The 15600-nt window shown below is 54.8% G+C and overlaps 1 protein-coding gene across 5 annotated transcripts in view; it reads right to left on the reverse strand.

Moving 5' to 3' along the window:
• Positions 1 to 15600, reverse strand: part of PIK3R5 (phosphoinositide-3-kinase regulatory subunit 5) — a 58497-nt gene that overhangs the window by 11274 nt on the left and 31623 nt on the right. For all 5 annotated transcript variants that reach the window (XM_040530288.1, XM_040530290.1, XM_040530289.1 and 2 more), the window contains exons 2-8: positions 14854 to 14963; positions 7526 to 7626; positions 6176 to 6244; positions 5322 to 5460; positions 3002 to 3071; positions 1279 to 1453; positions 458 to 611 (exon numbers count right to left, since the gene is read on the reverse strand). In XM_040530288.1, the coding sequence (XP_040386222.1) occupies positions 458 to 611; positions 1279 to 1453; positions 3002 to 3071; positions 5322 to 5460; positions 6176 to 6244; positions 7526 to 7626; positions 14854 to 14950 (805 nt within the window). In that variant the 5' untranslated portion in view covers positions 14951 to 14963. The remainder of the gene's footprint in view (positions 1 to 457; positions 612 to 1278; positions 1454 to 3001; positions 3072 to 5321; positions 5461 to 6175; positions 6245 to 7525; positions 7627 to 14853; positions 14964 to 15600) is intronic.

Genomic DNA, 15600 nt, shown 5'->3' on the forward strand with positions numbered 1-15600 from the left:
ACAGCACAGGAGGCCTGCAGCAGTCCCGGGGGAGATGCTGCCCACCCCGGCAGCTAATTTGGGCAGCCCAGGTCATGCCGAGCAGCACGCTGTCACTGTCCCATGCAGTCACGCAGCGGGGACACAGGGATGTTTCACACCTCTAAGAGCCACCGGCAGACATCACTGCTACAGCCAGTTTCTGATTGAATGTTCTCATCTCACCCACAAAGGATGGAGATGGCTTTTGTTGTTGTTTTAATGAAAGATGAGAAAAAAATTCTGGCTCATCACGTGGTTATGAAATAGGGCCTGGGTGTTTTGTTTTTTTTTTTCCCCTCTTACTGCTGTGCTAGGCCACAGCTTTGCACAAAACAGGATTTCGCACTTCAAAGCGCAGCTCCCAGCGCAGGGGAGCCCACGGCTAGTGCTGAACCAGCACCAAACCCAGCGGCAAGGGGGCACGGGGGCTTCTCACCCGCGATGGCAGGAAGGGCGGCCGCCCCGGCGAGGTCCCGCAGCACGCACTGCAGCTGCTCCTGGGCCAGCACAGGGTCGCTGCCAGCAGCCGCAATCTCCTGGGCTTCAGCGGCGCTGGCGTAGACCTCGGAGAGCTCCTCCAGCGGCTTGGCCTGGGGCGAGAAGAGCAGAGGCTGAGATGGAGGGGACACCTCCGGGGAGGGGAGCACGGGTCTTTGGGGAAGGTCACCGAGTCGAAATTACTAAGTCTCTCTCCCTCTGCTACCCACTCAAATTCCTCCAAATCTTATGCAAATGAAAAAAAATAAAAAATAGAACAGGAAGTTCCAGTGGGAAGGGACCTACAAAGATCGTCAAATCTACAGACTGCTTTGAGGCAGACTCAAAGTTAACACTTGCCATTAAGAGAATCGTCCAAATACCTCTTACACACAGCCAGGCACGGGGCATCAACCACTTCTCTAGGAAGCCTGCTGCAGTGTCTGACCCTCTCGGTAAAGCAGTTTTTCCTGCTGTCTTGAAACCTCCCCTGATGCAGCTCTGAGCCCTTCCCGTGCATCCTGTCACTAAAAACCAGGGGGAAAGAACGAGCACCTCCCTTTTCACTTCACACACACTGGAACACACCTAAAGGGTTTTATCACAAGCATTCGCCCCCCACAGACACCAAAGCAAAGTGTTTCTCTGGTCGAAGCAAGTTTTTGCTGCATTTCAACCAAGGGGAGAGGTTCTTTCTCTCCCCAGTTAGGGCCAGGAAGACAAAACTGGAGCCTAGACCCGAGGCCTACCCCGAGAAGAGAAGGGAAAGGCGATGCCCACCTTCAGGAGGCGGTGCAGGCTGTCCAGGTCGCAGCGGGTGCCGAAGGTGGCCTGGTAGAGGTGCTCCAGCAGCAGGACGAGCGTGGCGTGCCGCGGGGGCTCCGTGCCGCTCAGCTTCTCGGCGATGGAGAGGAACTCGCTCTGCACCTCGGAACGGTTCAGCAGCAGCACAGTCCTGGGGACACGGGGAAGGCGGTTAGATGGGCAGCCAGGCTGCGATGCTGGTGGCACACTGTCCTGCAGAAATTCACGCTAGATGGCAGTGTCCCCTCGCATCCACTGCAGCTGGGGCGGCGCAGGGGTGCCAGAGCCCCGCTGCTGGGCGCAGGGAAGGGTGGGCATCCTCCGTCCTGCTGCTGCGTGCACCCCTGGCACCACCTCTCCTGCAATATTGCCAGCCCAATGGTTGCTCGGTCAGCCCTGGAAGGGCTCCAGCCGAGCTGCTGGTCGGCCTAAGTGGACATCCAGCATGTGTGATGAAGGAGGTGGGAGCAGAAGATGCGAGGGGCCCCCAAAATATCTTCCCTTTCAGAGTGAACCTCAGAGCATCCCTGCTGAGCTTTAAGGTGCTGCAAAGCTTTAAGCTATCTGAAGGACTCCAGCAGTGAGATGGTGCAGGTACCAGCCACGATGTCTTTGGTAAGAGCTTCTGGAGGAAAACATGTGAGGCCGGGAGGCTTCAGGGGAAGCCCTTCCACCCAGAGCTCACCTCCTCCTGCTCTGCCACCCCCAAGGCTGCCTGCTCTGCCCTTGCTGGAGACCAGAGCCACAGCCTTCAGCTGCAAAGGGAATTTTGCTCTGGATCACCACATGAACACCAGCAGGCTTTAAATTCCCAAGCCCGTAGCCTGGAGAGCACACAGACATGTGCTTAGGTTTATGGACATGAACAGTGCTCCTAACTGAGTGAACACAGCTCTGAATTAAGGGTGGGCTCAGTTGTGTTTGGTTCTAGAAAGCTCAGGCAGAGGGCCCAAGCTTTCAAAAAAAAAAAAAAAAAACCCAAGGTTCAGCTTGTGTGCAGCTTTGTGCCAGGTTTTCAGGGTTTTATGCAAATACAGCCACCTCGCTGCAAGCCACGGGTGCCTGCACCCGTGCTGGTACAGAGCTGGGCAGCTGGACTGGGAAAGTAGCACAGCAGCACCAGCATGGCTGGCGGGATGCTGACACAGACCCAGAGCTGTTCAGCATGTGTGGAGAAGCCAGAGCAGCAGGAGAGCCGTCCTGCCCCGAGCAAAGGCGGCCGTGCAAGCAGTGGCCCTGCAGCCAGGACGGGCACGCACCGCCAGGGCTCATTTTCCTATTTACAAATGAGGTGCCCTGGCAGGAAGAAAGGTTCAGCCCTCGAGTAAGGTGCAAAGTGTGTCTGAACCCACAAGCCCTGCACTGCTGCACTGGGACCAGCTTGCTCCTGTCCCTCCTCAGGCTGGTGGCTCCAGCCTCTGCCTTCCCTACCTGTTTGCACCCAGATCTGCATCCCCGCTCAGTGATAACCAACATTTGATGCCCACAGACCCTCACCCACAGCTGTGGAAATGCCACAGTCACTATTCCCAGCCCTTCCTGCAGTTCAGCTCTGCTCTCCAGCTCTTCTACCCAGTGCCCACCACTATTCTGGGGATGCTGCTCACTGCAACCCTGCTGCTGCTCCTCAAGTGCTGCAGCAAAAGTAGCACAGAACAGTGGAGATATGACAGAGTGAGGCCAGCAGTGCCTGACTTACACAGTGGAGCTCTGGTAGTTCTTCACAGGCAGCCCCTGCTCCGTCCTCACCAGCCTCTGGAAGGAAATCCCTGGGGGAGAGAGCAGAGGACGTGAGCAATGGGGGCACCACAGGCTGCCCTGCCTCACGAGCACGTCAGTGTTGTCTCCTGAAGCTGTCCTGACCCAGCCGAGACGTAGCCTGGAGCAGGAATGGCAGCACCAAAAGCCCCGGTGGGGACAAGACATGTCCAGCATGCGAGAAGGATGAGCCCAGGAGCAAGGGAGCGACAGGAGAGGAACCAGAGGACAGGATGGCAGAGCTGCTCCATCCCCAGCCCCTTCTGCCGCGCTGCTGATGTGGGATCTGGTTTGCATCACGTCGGTGATATTTAGCAGCTTCTGCCACTTGCTTTAGCCCCTCCACGTCCTCGATGTCACTCACAGACAGCAGGTCATAGCCGCCTGCACTCTGCAGGGACAGAGCCCAGCCTGGCCCCAGCAGGACCGAGCCCACCACGGGCAGCCCATGTCCCCAAGCTGCCTCCCCCAGGACTGTCCCCATGGTGCCAGCAGGGTGACATCTGCTGGACCTGGAGCCACAGTCCCTGTGATGGGGGGACAACAGCAAAGCACATCCCACCCCCAAGCAGCAGAAGGGACATCTTGGGGACGATCCTACAGCATCAGGTAGCCCCAGCACCCTGCGCACGACAGGCAGCCACGTCCCCACCCCAGCTGCTGCTCGACAGCCCCAAAGCAGCACCCACAGGGCGGGGGGCAGCCCCCACAGGGATCCCTGCTGGCCCCCTCTGAACACAGCTGCGTTCACTACTCTTGTGAGACATCAGCCCAGTTTGCAGATAAAAGCTATTGCATTCTTGTCAAATATTGACAGCCGCTCGTTCTCAGTTAATATTTACTCCCATCTCAATAAAAAGCTGTTGCTTCAACCTCACGGCAGGTCACAGAGGCTGTGCATGAGGTCCTGGCCAGCCTTCCAGCACAGGACCCGTTTTCACTGTTCTTGGCTCCAGTGGGGCCAAAGGCCATGGTGAGGGGTGGCTCTGGGCTCCCCAGCCCCGCACACCAACACCTCCCACGCAGCATCTTTTGGCAGAGGCGGGGGAATCCCATTTGTCTGTAGGAGGGGAAAAGCCTTTGGACCAAAGTCCCCAGCTTTGCAGCCCTGGGCACCGGTGACAGCACAAGAGCAGGATGTAGCAACATCCCCAGTGCTGGGGCTTTCCCAGAGGCCTTTCAAACAGGGCCCGAACCGATGTCACAGCAATAAGTGACCAGGAAGGAACTGGGAAAGTCCGTGGCTGCAGCAGCATGGGACAAGCATCCCCACGCCCACACCAGCCCTGCAGCTCCGAGCCGGAGGCTGAGCACAGAACGGTGACCCAGGCAGACCTCCCGTGGTGGCTGGGGTCTCCTTAGAAACTTGCAAAGAGAGGTTTAATGGAGGGTGCCCAACCCTATCTCCCCTTGGCTCATTAAAAGATTAACCCACGAAGACAACGTGCCCCTTGTGGCTTTGCATGGACAGGGACCTTGCATTTGTTCCCATCGGGGCTCTCCAAACCAGCTGCCTGGTTCAAGGGCATGGGGAAGTATCACCACGTTCAGCCGCAGCCCCTGTGCCCATCTGCGCCTTCCCCAGCCCTGCTCAGAGCAGATCACAGCCCCGTGCAGGATTAAACGGGGCTGGAATCTGCTCTGTGCAATAACAGCTCTCCACAAGCCATGGAAAGATGGGCAGATTAGGAGAAAAGGCTTTTGAGAAATAATTGGAAGAGCTGCTCCATTGGGAACAACAGGACATCTGCAAGGGGTGCTTAATTAAGAGGAGCGCTGCTGCCGCCGACAGATGTGCCCAAAGCCGCATCACAAGGCAGCGTCTCGGCTGCAAGGACACAGCCGGGAAGTCAGCAGCCCTATGGAAACCTCCACGCCATGGCAGGCTCAAAGGCTCCTGCCACCTTGATGCCGATGAATGGACCCACTGTTATCACCCCAGTTACACCACTGAGCATCTCGAGCAAAGGCCAGGGCTCGGCGGAAGCAGGCGGCATGTGCTTGGCCGCGCAGAAGACCCACCAGACTGAAAGGCAGCCAGCAGACAGCTACGATCTTTGCTAATCCACACCGGTCCCGAGCTGAGAGTCCTTGGGATGCTCCTGCTGCCTCGCACACAAGGCAGCCCCCAAAAAACACGTCCCCAGCATCCTGCTGCACTCCTCTGGAGAAACCTGGCTGCACCCCGCGTGAGATCGGGGATTTTGGGGATGCAGGACCAGTAGCACGCAGGAGCCCTTTGGTGGGTCGGGAGCACTTACCTGGGGCCTTGAGCTCATCACTGATGAAGGTGAGCAGCTCACGGAAGATGTCGCAGTAGGGCACGGGCCAGGTGAGGAAGCTGTGGTAGATGCTGGCGGCTTTCAGGAGCAGCTCAGAGCCTGGTGGGATGTAGGGAGCCTGTGGGGACAAGGAGAGCTGGTGAGGAAGGGAACAAGGACCTGGGGCTGGAGCCCTGCATAAAAAATGGGGGGGAGGGGGCTAGGCTGGAAAGGGGGAAGGAGAAGCAGACGGGAGCAGGGGTTCACCCCATGACATCCCATCTTCTTCCAAGGAAAAGCCAAAGCATCCCGCTGGGCACAGCCCTGAAACAGCTTCTTCCTCTCTGCACCTCCCCAGGCTCCGGGCTCAGGCTCACGTGCCACAGCCTGTACATCCATTTATTTTTAACAGCCACAGATCCATACAGATGACTCGTGGTAAAGCCTGTGCTTTTGCAAGATCTGGCAGCAGTGGTTTCCTCGGGATAATGATGCATTGTGCTAATAATAATAATAATAAAAAACAATTTCCTGTGAATGCTCTACTTCTTTTCATTAGCATTGTCCACACATTTTGCCCGAGTATAAAGGGTAACGAAAAGAATTTGCTTCTCTGCAGAGAGATATTGTCTCCCTTTCTCATTGACCCATCTTTAAATGCAATGATTAAAAACACTGAAGCACATCTTGTCATATCTCTCAGCTTGTGCAGCGGTTGCCTGCTCCTGCTCCCTGCAGCTTCGCACAGGACCTTTTTGGGGATGAGCTGATCAAAGCAGGCCGGGACCTTTCAGACAGAAGGCACCTGTGGCTGTCCCACGGGGCCGGGGCGACGCTACGTGCAGCGGACTTACACAGAGGACCGCGTAGTAGAAAAGCAGAGCCAGGGGCATCACAAGGTCGTAGTCGCACTTCTCCTGCACCTGTAGGAAACAGCGCAAGGGGGAAGGATGAGCCGGGCTGCTCACCGTGAGCATTACCCAAAAGCATCCTTGGAGTGGTGTCAGAAGACTCCCCAGCACTGTGAATCTGAGCACCCCGACCCACACCATCGTGTCACCATCCCCAGCAGACGGGGACCACTTGTGTCCATGAGAAAATAACCCTTAAGGCACCAGTAACCCTCACAGATGTGACAGGCAGATCGGCACACGCTGCCTTTAGCCTCCAGAAGCAGCTTTCAGCCGAGCTCCCAGCCCTCCCATGCTCTCCATCCTCGCAGAGTTGCATGAAACTTCATGGAAGCAGCTCAAAGGAGGCAGTTTGGGGTGGTGGCCAGGCAGCCCAGCCCCTGCAAGGGCATGGCAAAGCACGATGCCAAGCATGCATTTTTGTCCCAACCTCTTCCAGTAAATAGCCAGCAGGATTATTCCACCAGGGAACGTGGTGATGGTTCAAGAGCAGGCTTGTGGACACTGTCTCCCCTTGTTTATGAGCACAGCACAAAGTGCAATAAACCCTTACATAAATAAACCCTAATGTAATAAAACGTCATCCGCAACAAGATCAATCCAAGCCATTAAAAAAAAAAAAGATTAAACAGAATAGCAGTAATCATATTAACGTATTAGCTAGGCAGCCTTTCTTTCCCCCAAAATGAAAGGCAGCATTTACCCCGTCACATGAATCCCAGGCTGCAGCAAATACTGCCGCTTCCTCCCACATCAAGGGATTCCTCCCAGGTCATCCCCGCGGCAGCCCCCAGCTTCTCCCGCTCGTGATGGGGCACGGCAGCCGATACAATCGGCCCCACTGATGCTTCTCCTCCCCGTTTTGCTTGACCATGCCATGCTGATCAGTGCAGACCCTGCCTGCTCTCCCCAGCGCCCTGGCTCCATCCCTTGCTCTGCAGGCAGAGCAGTGGCAAAGTTTCCATCAAAAACAAGGGGAAGCCTTTGGTTTGCTCCGATCTGGACCAGCAGCTCCGGGCTTCCTGGGAAGCTCTGAAGAAGGCATGGCGCTGAGCAGCGCTTGCAGAAACCCAAACCCTTCCCCAAGGACCTGCAGTGCTGCCTGAAGAGCAGATATGGGAGCTGGCTGCTTTCCTATCCATTCCCACGTGCCAAAAGCTGGTGGGACGCATGAGGCGGCTGTCACCATCACTTTGGAGCACATCCTGAGCTCTAACAATGCTTTGACCCAACCCCAAATCACCCACCAAGCTCTGTAAAGCTCCACTCCAAAGCCAGCAGCCCCCGACTCACCTCCTTGGCCTTGCAGAGGATTTTCTCCACCAGGATGAGGTAGTTGCCAGCATCCCGGCTCACCAGCTCCTGCAGGCTCCAGCAGTTCAGGCACAGCCCCGCTGCAATGGAAACAGAGCACGGTGACCCACAGCCCGGCCCAAAGCACTCGCAGGAGGGATGAGCAGTGAGAAGGGGTCAGGGAGAAGGTGTTTGATGCCTGGGTCATATTGCTATGGAGGAAAATTAACCTTGCACCCTTGATGTGGACAGATTTAAGCTCTCCAAATGGTGCTTATCACAGCAGCATCACTTTTTAACAAGCATCTCAGTGCTCTTGCAGCCCGGTGCACCAAATGCAAAATTCAGGTCCCCATCACGCACACACCAGCCCCTCCAGCTGCATTGCAGCGAAGGAGTGATGCCCATCCCACCGACTGGCTCTGCCAGGCCCTGGAGATGCACAGTCAGAGCTCACAGCAGCATCGCTGCAGCTGCTGAACACATCAGCTTCACTGCTAAGCCTGCCCAGCATTTATTCCACCTCCTCAACACCTCCAAACTGTCATAAAATACATTAAAACCCCTCCGGGTTAGCCAGGTATTGAAAGAGGAGAACTGCAAAGGGATGGAGGGTCCTTCACCCCAGCTGGCTGAACCTCCCCGGCCTCCCTCCTCAGACACGTGCAGGGACCCCGCTGGTGACAATGGCCCAAGGCGCTCCCCAGAGCTGTGGCTTTTCCTGGTGGTCGGGGCCACCTCCAGCCCTCCCAGATGGTTTAGAGCAAGCGATCTGCGTGAAGGCACCAGGCACATCCTTCATCCTGACCATGTGTCCTGCAGGAGGGGCTGTTCGCTGGCTTAGAGGGGATCGGGATCTGCAGACTGAGGAGGGAACAGCATCCTCCCCATCCTCCTTGTGGACCCGGGCACCACACACAGTCCCACGGAGGGAAGTTATAGAGAAATCTCAAACACCTAGCATATCAACATCTGGAAGGGTCCTTGTTTGCGTCTCTCCTGGCCCACGTCTCCATGGATGTTAGCAGCAGGAGCAGACGGTGTGCAGACATCGCTCAGCTCAGCACCAGCCACAGCATGATTTGGGGTACCGGCACCAGGACTTTTCCAAACTCAGTCAACAGAAAGCAAAACCAAGAATAAACAAGAATCTCTCACTGCAGGGAAGCCAGGTTAGTGATCAAGGAGTGAAAACAAATATAAATACAGCCATTTTTCACTTGCATGGTCTATGCAGTGGCACAGAAACATACCACACACCAACACACGTGTGTTGACCAAAGCTTTGGAGCTAACAAGGAAGAGACAACCCCATTAGCTAGCAAGGGGACAGGGTGTTCCTCACAAACCTACAGGCCATGTTGTCCTGTTATTCCCAAGCTGCAGAAGCTACAAATTCATGCCATAAAATTACCTTTATACACTTAACTAGATGTGAAATGGGGAATTTAAAGCAGGATAGAGGTCTGCCATAGTGCAGCTGGAAGAAGGCTGATGGTAAGACAAGCAAAACAAGCACTAAGGTTGCAAAAACAGCTTTTGCTTGTCCTCCAGGCATCAGGACACCCGTGAGTCCTGTGGCTTCATGCCTTGCCTACAGCAGAAGGAACACAGCAGGAACTGTTCCCCATTGCAGAGTCCTCCCTCTGTCACACAACATTTTATTTTCAATGAATCAAAATTCTTTGGTGCAACCTTATGTTGTGACACTTGACCAGTGAGGGCATAGCCTCAGCAACCAGGTAATTCAGCTCCAAGGCTCCCTCTGTGCCATTATAGTGACTTACAAAAGTGGCTGTGGCTCTGCTCTGGAGGACTGCAGCAGATCAAATAAATCAACATTGTCCTAGCGCGCAGCATCCTCCAGGGAAAGCCTCAGCATCTGTGAGATGCTCACGAAAGCAACTGTCCCAGCAGAAGTGGTCAGAGCCATTGGGAGCTTTGCTGACCTCGGGCTCACACAACACCTTCAAACACCCGCTCCTGCTTCAGCAGGGAGGTTTTGGGGGTTATTTCAAGCTGCTGTGCACCCAGAAGAGCCCAGCCCCAGCCCAGCAGAGCCAAAGCGCATCTCAGTGCATCACCAGCTGAGGAGTACGCCGCTTCCTGCACGAGCGCGACCACGAGCACAAATAGCCTGAGCAAGGCGCGGGCTCCTTCCTTCCTCTCGCTTCTAGCGAGGCAGGAGGAAGCAGCAGTGGCAGCTCGCTGCTGCTCGGCACCCAGCAGGGCAGAGGGAGAGGTGCTGGGCTCCTTCCCCGCAGAGGTGCTGGGGCAAATGCACAGTGGATGGGCTGGGAGGGATGGGAAGGCAGCAGGGGCAAGAGGAGGGCAGCAGGGAAGCAGCTTACAAATATAATTCAGGGCTGAGGCCTCTGGCCCATTTCTGGGTGTTCTACAGGAAATCTGAGCTCAAGCATGAAGATGCAGCAAGGTTTATTTAAATAACTCCGCTACGAGCAGAGGAATTTCTGTTTAACTCACGGTCCTGGAAAGGCACTGGGATTACCAACAGCAAAACAAACCAGTGCTGGGAGGCAGCAGGCTGCCAGGAGCCCAGCTCCTAAACTGGGCAATGCAGCATTAACCAAAGACACACCAAAACAGCTGCATCCTTGCTAAAAATATTCTCCAGCACAAAATGCAGCTCGGAAATCCTGGACACAATAAACAAAGACCACGCAGCAAAGCAAAGTGCCAGCACCACTGGGCATTTGTCAGGACACGGGACCCTGAGCTGGGTGGGAATTCCCTTCCCTCTATGCACAACCCAGTCCACGAGCACCTACTTTCCAAGCACTGGGAGTAGAGTTCTCCCCTGTATCCAGACCAAAAAGGTTATTCGGCCATTGAGGGTGAAGTTTCTCATGTTCATGGGTCAGGAACAAAAGTCCCCGGTGACATTAACGGCGCACAAGCCATTGCTCTGCAAGTGTCATCTCCATCTTCCTACAGGTGCCCAGTGACCAGCCAGGACACAGCTGGGTGCTGGGGACTTCTACAAACTGCAGGGCAGCACTGGGTTTATTCCCAGGCCAGGGAAAGGCTGTGGCCAGGTGGAAACCACGTCCAGAAGGTTTTATTTGCAGCTGCTCACCCATCTCAGCACAGCCCAGCAGATGGTTCGCTGCAGACAAGGGGAGAATGCGCACTGAGGGCACACAGAAAGCTTGAACCAGACTTTCCTGGACATGGCATTTGCTCTTGAATTCCCCAAAGGCACATTTCTCACTGTGAGATGCAAGGGAGGCCCCTGGGTCTGTGGGGAAAGAGCAGCTTGGGAGTGTCCTTGGAGCCCTGCTGCCCATGACCTCCACTCAGACGGGTTGGCCAAGCACTGGTGGGGTGAGCTCTAGCAGTGGCCAGGTCAGCTTTTATCAACGCACCTTGTGCAGGGGACACAACCCAGGACTTCACCTTCCAGACCCTAAATGAGTTTGCGCCACGAGGCACCAAGGACCCCCAGCAGGGCAGCAGCCCCACAGCTAAACACTGCTTACATCCACCCGCCCTCACACTCAGCCTGCCAAGTTCTGCTGCACAACAGCGAACCAGCACTGTTGGTTTTCCGTTGTATACGGAGAAAGAGCTGGATTTATGCACCAGCTCCACAGGCATCCTGGAGCTGTGTTGGGGTTCCGACACGCAAACCCGCAGCACTGAACCGTGCTTAACCCTATGCAGACCCCGAGAAAAATCTCCCTTTGGGAGAGGAAAGCCCAAAGGAAATGCTGGGAGCAGGGACTGGAGGGGAGCAGAGGCGGCATCGCGGGCGAGCTGGGGCTTCGATCGCTATCGGCACGGCCGGCAGCGTGCCGGAGGTCGGGAGCAGCGTCCCCGTGGGCGGCCTCGGAAGGATGAGGCTTTGCGATTTCTCTTCTGAGAATTGCCGCGAGCCGCCCGCCTCCCGCAGCGGCTCCTTCCTGACCTCAGCAGCCGCCGTTTCCCCTCCGCCACTTTTTAGAGGGGGTGACTGTCAAATCGGAAAAAAAAAAAAAAAAGAAGAAAGAAAGAAGAAAAGGAGAAATAGTGCGTGCCCGAGCTGCCTTCGCCCACAGTGCTAGGGGCGAGCATCCCAGTGAGCAGCTCCTGATGCCGTCAGAAGTGACGCACGTGGAGGGGTGAAAAGCAGAAATCTCCATTTCTTCCCTCCCTCAGACCCACTCCCATCCTTTCCACCAGATTAAGCTGATTTTCTGCAATGGACAGCCAGGAGGGATGGAAAAATTCCAACAGCAGCTGGAGGATGTGGGTGGGTTCGAGGTGCACAGAGCACATCCCCACAGGCACAGCACCCCCCTGGGGGGGGGGGGGGGCTCTGATGAAGCTCCCCAGGCTGCACCAGGGCGCAGTTTGCAGCCCCCATTCCCCGGCAGCTGCTTAGAGCCACGCGAGCAGGGCACCGCGGCACCTCCCTGAGCAGGATCCATGCGTGGTGCTTCCACCCGGACAGGGCAGAGGAGGGGAAGGCAGCGATCCCAGCCCAACAGCCCACCACAAGGCTGCTGAAAGCAATTCAGTGGCTGAAATTTGCAAGGTTGCTACTCGGTTGCTAACCTGGAGCATCCCCACACCAGACCGCATTCCCCATGCAGATATTTGGATGACTGCAATCAAGCAGTGTCTTAAGCCTCCTTTCATTCGAGCTGAGCAGACCAAACTCCCTGAGCTCACAAACGTATCACTGAACATTTCTCTGGCTCTCCAGCACACCAGTGACCTTCATCCTTTCTCCAACCTTCTTCACCAGCATCCTTCCTCCTTCCTGGCTCCATGCAACCCCACAACAGAGACACAACAGCATCCTCCTATCCCCAGGACCTCTGGGGCACCGGGCTGCCCTACAGCCTCCCCAGCTCCTCCCCAGCTCCTGCAGCCCTTCTCACCCCACTGATCCCCTAGGGCAGCCAGCCCCAGCACTCTCCTCCACCAAAAACACTCTGTTTCATTGCTCTCTACTGAACAAGAAAATATTTTTCTTCCTTTAGCATGCCTGGATTTTACTATCATCTCCAGCAGCATGGAGGAAGGCAACCAGACCTCCCAAAGCAGATCTCCATGAGGAAAAGCTCATCACCTTTCCTAGCCCTTTTCTATTTTGTTCCTCCCATAATGGCTGCAGTTCAGGAAAGATGGTCAATTTAGACCCCAGAGCCCACTGCGGTCTCTGGGATATAAACCTGTGATGGCCAAGGCACTCTCACTTCTCCCCTTCGCTGACTTCACAAACCTCCGCAATTCAGTCACTCATGCAGGGGGAAAATGCCACATCGGAAGTGATTACTCACCCACTCCAGAGCAACCTTCTATAAAGTTATCATATAAAAACAAAGCCTCAAATAATTGAAAAATGAACAAAATTCCAGCTGGGTTCCAGCCCAAAGAGCTGCAATCTGGAGTACATTATTTTGGTGCATGGAAATGGGGAAAAGCAGGGGAAAGCAAATAAATTGGGAAATAGAAGTGATATAAGAAGTTGAAAATGAGAAAGGAGAAGGCTGCTGCACGGCTAAGAACAAGATGGAGAGATTCACCAACCATACGAGGAACAGAGCCCTGCCATAAATAGCAGCCTGCGTCTGACACAGGACTGCAGTAATAAAGCTGTAATGCTTGTAAAACAGCAAAGACATGCACATAAAAACATTTCCACTCTGTTTTTGAAAAGAAATAGGATATGCCATTAAGGGGTGTGGTGATATCTGTGCATTATGCTCTGCTTTCCCTAAATCGCATGCTATTGCGATAACGAAATGCTTCCAGTTCCGATTGCAAGGGGGTAGGATGTGAAGCCGCAGCTCTTCAAAGCAAAGGCTTTAAAAGCCAGCCCACATGGAAGAGCACTGAAAGCATCAGCCATGAAACGCTGCCCCAGGGACTACCCAGCAAAAGTGCCCGGGCTGGGACACAGCAGAGCTGGAAGCATTGAATCCGACGACTGCGGGAACTGGGCTCACCCATCACACTCACGATTTTTGGCACAAGCACAAGCGTGGCTGATGAAAGGGAACTTTCTGATGTGCAAAGCGCCTGAGATTCACCCAGGAATGCCAGATCACCCTGCTAAGCTCCACAAAACCCACACAAAGGGGCGCAAAAGCCAGTGGGCAGAAAGGTGGGGGAAAGCACTAGCGATGAGGAACCCCCGGGCAGCACGGCTGCATCCAGCAGAGCCCACCGCCAGCCGCCTCAGCCCCGTACGGCACCATCTCTGCTGACGAGCTGGAAAAATTACAAAGTCATTTTTTAGAGGCTATCTAAAGCAATGCCAAGGGGCTGGGATTACTGAAGGGCAGAGCTTGTGAGTGACACAGAAGCTGATTAATTATAATTACAGGAAGAGGTGAGTTTTGCGCAGCACAATGAGCCGCTTGGCCAGAGGGACTCCTTCGGACACATTCTAACGGTACCAAAGGCACGGTCGTTCTTCCAGGAGCCAGGAATCTAGGACATGCTTTGGGGACTGGATCCCAGAACGTGGGGAGACCAGAAGGACCCAGGAAGGCTGGTGATAACTGCATGGGGCAATGCTACAGCAAAGGGAGTCGGCATTGCTCTGGCGGGTGCAAGGAAATGGGCACGGCCAGAGGCATTGCTCCAGGATTCGGCAGAAGAACTACACAGAAAAAAGAATTTTGGATTTGACAGCCCCTCAAATTCATTTCTTTCAGCCACAACAGGATAAGGGAGTGATTTAACTGAAGCCTAAAAGCGTGCGTATGAGAAGTCAAAATATCAGGTGTAGGAATGACTTCTGCTCTTTGCTGCTCTGCCCTCACCACTGCCAACTCGAAGCCTTCCACAGCCCTTCCACGGCTCATGTCTTTATGGCCACCACAGTATCTAAGCCAGATTCAAACAAAGCTGATAACAATATCTTAACGCTTGCTTCTGACAATGCAGCAGAGATACACCCAGAGGTTGTGAGGTCTTTATACATCAAAGCAAGGCATGTCTGGCTGATTACACAAAGGACTCTTTCTTCATGGTGAGCAACGACAACTCCTCTTTCCAGCTCACACATGGACAACTGGCAAGACACATGACTCCTCTGCTCAGTCTTTACCTACTTAAGACCTAACATGACTTGCTCAGCATCTCGGTACGTCTTCCTCTGCAGTAAGAGGCTCAGGAAATGGAACGGGTTGGATCCCACCTCTAACTTTGCATGTTGGAAGGGAGAAAAGGCCTCCAAGCCTCCAGCAGCGCCTGCAGGTCTCTTCTACCCAGGTAGCTTGGCAATGAGAGGGCAAATCAGGCACAGACAGAAAAGTCTGACCCCGGCAAGGCTGTCAGGGGGTCAGGCTCATGGCCAACAGGTCACCTACCAGCCCATCTGCTGGAGACAGCATCTCTGCTAAGCCCGTGTAGACATCTTTCCAGCGCGTGGTAGATCCTGTCCTCTGTGCACGTGGTGTGCTGCATTTTAATTCATCTCCTAAGTAAAGAGAAGGAAGAAAGTTAGCATAGTGTGCCCTTAGCCAAGTGCGAAGAAGACAGCACTGTCACACTGCCGTAGCACAGACAAGATGCTCCAGGTAAAACATCCCTGTTACTGCCTCCTGTCACCTTTTCCAACCCCAGAGCTCCCTTTGCTAGCTGTCATCTTCTCTACTCTCCCAATCCCTCTCAGCCTTGACAAAAAAAGGGGGTGCGTACATCCACAGCCCGATCACAAGAGGCTGTAGGACCATGGCACCCATCCCGACCCAGTGCAGGCATATCTGCTGTCTCACAACTTCCGTCTGCGGGACAGATCAAGTCTCACTTACGTGGCTGTGGCAAGGAGGTAATCTTGGGTTAGCCTCCATCAGAGATAACACCGCAACAGTTTACAGCTGCAGCACCTTGCAATGGGCTTGGGTGGAAAAAGTGATGGCAGACCCCAAGCTTCCCCTGCTTGCATCATACATGGATCACCCTTGGTGGTTCTGGTGACCACTGGTGGGGGCCACAAAGGCACCCCCAGGTGCCAGCCTCGTACCTGCCAGAATAGCCAGGAAAGTCCCCAGCACTGTGACCTTGCTGCTGCGCAGCCAACGTCAAGAAAATGTCCCCATGGCCATGGGGCAATG

Source organism: Cygnus olor, chromosome 18 (assembly GCF_009769625.2).
Source record: "Cygnus olor isolate bCygOlo1 chromosome 18, bCygOlo1.pri.v2, whole genome shotgun sequence".
Lineage (NCBI taxonomy): Eukaryota > Metazoa > Chordata > Aves > Anseriformes > Anatidae > Cygnus > Cygnus olor.